The sequence below is a fragment of the Chrysochloris asiatica genome, unplaced genomic scaffold (genome assembly GCF_000296735.1).
Source record: "Chrysochloris asiatica unplaced genomic scaffold, ChrAsi1.0 scaffold00054, whole genome shotgun sequence".
Taxonomy (NCBI): domain Eukaryota; kingdom Metazoa; phylum Chordata; class Mammalia; order Afrosoricida; family Chrysochloridae; genus Chrysochloris; species Chrysochloris asiatica.
The window spans coordinates 8,903,099-8,907,241 of NW_006408572.1; the positions used below are offsets into that span (position 1 = coordinate 8,903,099).

The window sequence follows — 4,143 nt, forward strand, 5'->3', positions numbered from 1 at the left end:
TTACTGAGTGCTCACCCCTAGGCTGGGTGCCGGCCTACATAAGTAAACAAGACCTTCTGCCTTTGATGATGAAGTACAGAGAGGTGAAGAAAGGTGCATAATATACTATCTATGCGTCGATGGACTCAAGTGTGACAATAGTGAGGTTGGCCCAGGATCGGGCAGTGTTTCGTTCTGCTGAGCATACGGTCGCTGTGAGTCAGTACTGACTTGATGGCACCTAACAACAACAACATGGGGGACACATAGCTTACTGAAGGAAAACCAAGGGATACATCACAGAAAGTGCTTTTTTGAAAAGTGCAAAGATTTCTCTGACATTCTAGAATGTAGGATAGGTATGGCAAAGGCTCTAAAGGCTGAGAAGCACTGTGTGTTCTGGGTACAAGAAGTCGTTGTATTGTTGACTGAGTGAGGCTTTCAGAAAAAAAAAAGAGAAAAGGCAGGAGGTTTTGCTCACTCTGCAAAGGGATTTGAACTTGACCAAAGGGGCAATAATGTCCTGGTGTGGCTCTGTAGAATAAGTACTGGACTGCTGACCTCAAGGTGGGCAGTTCAAACCTATCAACTGCTCCTCAGAAACCCTATACGGGGTTTTTATGAGTCAGAACCAACTCGATGGTATTAAACAACAAAGTAGGTATAGTCAATGATATTTGGGGCAGGGGTGATGGGGTCAGACTTTTTGTTGGTGGTGATGTTCTCTGCCTTCCCTATAAGAGAAGAGGAAAAGCAGGAAGACCTGTCACGGTGATGGTGCCTGGAGTAAACTGGGAACAGTACAGGTGGAGAAAACCAGAAAAATTTAAACGTTTAAGAGCTCAAAAGGTCAATGTTAATAACTAGCTGGATAAAAGCGGCCCAGGAGAGGGATACTTAAGGAGGACTTCATGCACTGGGATGGGGAAATTAGGAGAAGCAGGCATGGACATGTTGATCCTGCGGTGTCCCATTCATGCGGTAGCTGGAAATTCTTGGATCTGGGGCTCCTGGCTTGGGTGTCAGTGAAGCTTTGACACTTTATAGTGGAAGTGGAGAGGGACTTGTGTCGAATACTACCCGGTCAGCTCCGGCGTGGGTCTTCTCTCTCCCTCCAGGTGGCACCACCGTCCCGCTCTTCCAGGCCAATGTTCTGAGCCGCGAGCTCTCGGTACACAAGGTGTCTGTCCCACTTCTCTAGCCTGACAAGCCGACCCTAGGTCGCGCCGTCCTCGTGGTACAGGATTTATAGCTGGAGATCCAAGTTAGAGAGCTTATCCAAGTCAACCACGCGGCCAACACATGCGTAGAGGCTCAGGAACCTTAAAGCTGGTGGCGTGGTCGGCTTGACCACCTGTCCCTTGGGGCCGCCTCCAGGAGCTAAGCGAGGCTGTGGGAAAGGGTCAGACAGGCAGTGCCCCAGGCTGGAAGGCAGGGAAGGCCAGGACCACTAAGCTCACCACTGGAACCGCCAGAATCGGAATTTCCTGGCCCCAAGGCCACCCTTGCGTGGAAAGTGTGTCATACATGGGCCCTGTAAGTCTCCAGTTCCTTGACACCCCCTCACCCCCCACCCCCAGACAGGCCGAAACACCCGGGACCTGACATTTGGCACCTTCCAACTTGGAAGCTAAAATTAGCAGACCTGGGTTACTTGGGGCTATTGCTCCGCTACCACCCCGCGGCCTGCCAGCGTGCTGTCTCGTGCCGCCCGAGCAAATACTGCTGGCCCATACCCTCCTCTTGGACCCCGCCATATCCACGCGCGGCTCTAGTAGCTTTTCTACAGCAGAGAACACCTGCTGGTGGGAGGGGCTCAACACGTGAGGGGCGGGGCCTTATCAGTTTTAGCCAATTGTCCGCGATTTAGGGCGGGCCTTCAAGAACACTTCTCTCAAAACTTCCCAGTGGGAGGCGGGCTGGAACTGAGGGTCTTGCTCAGCTTGCCACTCTGCGGGCGCTTCCACTAATGGGCGTGGAGGGGGTGTGGCTACACTGACCGGCCAGCCAACTCTTGGCTGACTCTCAGTCCGCTGCTCCAGGAGAAGGCGTGGCTTTCTGGGGAGTGCGGGCTCCTGGCCAATGGGTGCTTGGAAGGGCGTGGCCGCGGTGCCGGGTGTGGGGGTGAGGCGGCGGGGACTCCTCGGGTCTTTTCCCCAAGCCCTGCTCTGCCAGATCTCCAGGAGCCCCGCAACTCTCCGCTTCTTGGGTTTGCCGCTGTGGGTCCCACCAGCCTCCTCCTCTGCACTTCGCCGAACCCTGTAGCCCCGGCTCTCTCCTCGCCCGCCAGACGGGGTCACAGACCCCAACCACTGGCTTTCATCTCCTGCAACCCCTGCGCCGCCAGCTCCTGAGACAAGATGCCGTCGGGCTTCCAACAGATAGGCTCAGAGGTGGGGTCAGCGCGAGGGATGGAGTGGAGGCACGGGTGTCACTTTTCTCGGGCTGGGGTCACTGTTGGGGTCAGCTTGGGAGCGGTTCCTACGTTGGTGCTAGGGGTGGGGGTGGGAGGCTGGCTATTTATACCCGTGCTGGAAAACTCGTGACTGTTGGATTCCAGTCCTGTCAAGAGTCAGAGTGAGTCTGGGGACCGTTCCGACGGCACGGGGCGCAACCAAATTCTAGGAGTCTGGAATTCACCCCTTTCCTATAATACGCTCCGGCATCGGTGACCCCCTGCAATCAATGCGGGTGGGAAAGCAGATCCGGCAGGAGCTGCCAGTCTGCCTCAGCTCGAGGACAGTTTTTCGAAGACTGGAGGCTCCCGATGAATCCCCACCCCCACTCCTGGCCATCCTCCAGGATGCTGAACTTTCCCTTGGCTGCATAGTTGGTGGACGGGCAGAGGGGAGTGTCCGGCTCCCCCGTCACCCCCCAGCTCAGATTTCCGCTTGGAGACAGTCTGTGCCGCCAGCGAGAGCCACGGAGCTCCATGGCCACCGCCCCTCACACCACCTTCCCGCCCCCTCCCCTGGGCATAGATAGCTCTCCCGGGCAAAACGCTGGCACGACCCACTCCACCCCACCTCTTGTTGGAGCTTAGAGGGGGGAAGGGAAGCCTGGGCGGGCAGGCGGAGACAGTGAAAGCCACCCCCAGGGCCATAGGAATGACCTAGACGTCCTTTTTGGAGTTGCCCTTCTTGGGCCTGTTGGGAACCTCCTGGGGCAGGCTGAGAGGGCCCCCAGAGGGGAAGAAGAGGACCACGGCTAAGGACGATAATGCACTTCTTGGTTTATAAAGCCAACACTGACAGAGATAGTGTTTCCATTCGATTTTGATTTTTACAACATTTTCACTCACTGGTAGGCCAGGCCAACAACATCATCCCCGTCATTGAGAAAACCTAGATTCAAAGCCGGGAAGTGACTTGCCCAAGGTCACACAAATCTTTAACTCAGGTCTCCTAAGGCTAAGCCTATCTCAAGGTCACAGAGGAATCTTGAAACCTAAGTCCCCAAACATTTCTCTGCTTCCTGGACTCACACATCCAGTTTCTTATCCGTGCCCCAGTTGCTTTTGGGTCCTGTGTGCTCCTGTTTACATTAAGCTCCTCTTGTGATTCCTAATATGGCTCAGTTTCTCTTACCCAACATGTTGGATGGAACCCAGCATCCTAATGCTCCTCCTGAGCCTGCGTCTCTGGAGGGAATGAAAAAAACAACCATAATTCCATGTGAACTATCCTCTCTCTGCTTCTGCCTACCAGGATGGGGAACCACCCCAGCAGCGAGTGACAGGGACACTGGTCCTCGCTGTGTTCTCTGCTGTGCTTGGCTCCTTGCAGTTTGGCTACAACATTGGGGTCATCAATGCCCCACAGAAGGTGAGGGGCTACAACTGGAAGGGTGGGGTGCCCTAACAAGGAGGGCGGGGGACATCAAAGGTGAGCAGAAAGGGTCTACAGGGACTCACTCCTATCCTGTTCCCCCAGGTGATTGAACAGAGCTACAATGAGACATGGCTGGGGAGGCAGGGGCCTGAAGGGCCCAGTTCCATCCCACCAGGCACCCTCACCACCCTCTGGGCACTCTCTGTGGCTATCTTTTCTGTGGGTGGCATGATCTCCTCCTTCCTTATTGGCATCATCTCCCAGTGGCTAGGAAGGTATGGGGCTGGAAAGCAGAGGTGGGGGACAGGAAGCACCAATATGGTATAGACGGGGG

The 4,143-nt window shown here is 55.1% G+C and overlaps 1 protein-coding gene across 3 annotated transcripts in view; it reads left to right on the forward strand.

Moving 5' to 3' along the window:
- The first annotated feature begins 2,314 nt into the window (after nt 1–2,314).
- The window catches only part of SLC2A4 (solute carrier family 2 (facilitated glucose transporter), member 4), a 5,242-nt gene continuing 3,413 nt past the window's right edge, over nt 2,315–4,143 (forward strand). Inside the window, exons 1-3 of one of the 3 annotated variants that reach the window (XM_006863351.1) lie at nt 2,315–2,372; nt 3,687–3,803; nt 3,912–4,084. In XM_006863351.1, coding sequence (XP_006863413.1) covers nt 2,340–2,372; nt 3,687–3,803; nt 3,912–4,084 — 323 coding nt within the window. In that variant the 5' untranslated portion in view covers nt 2,315–2,339. Of the gene's footprint in view, nt 2,382–3,686; nt 3,804–3,911; nt 4,085–4,143 lie in introns of all 3 variants that reach the window. The other 2 variants (XM_006863352.1, XM_006863353.1) reach the window with 2 other exon arrangements.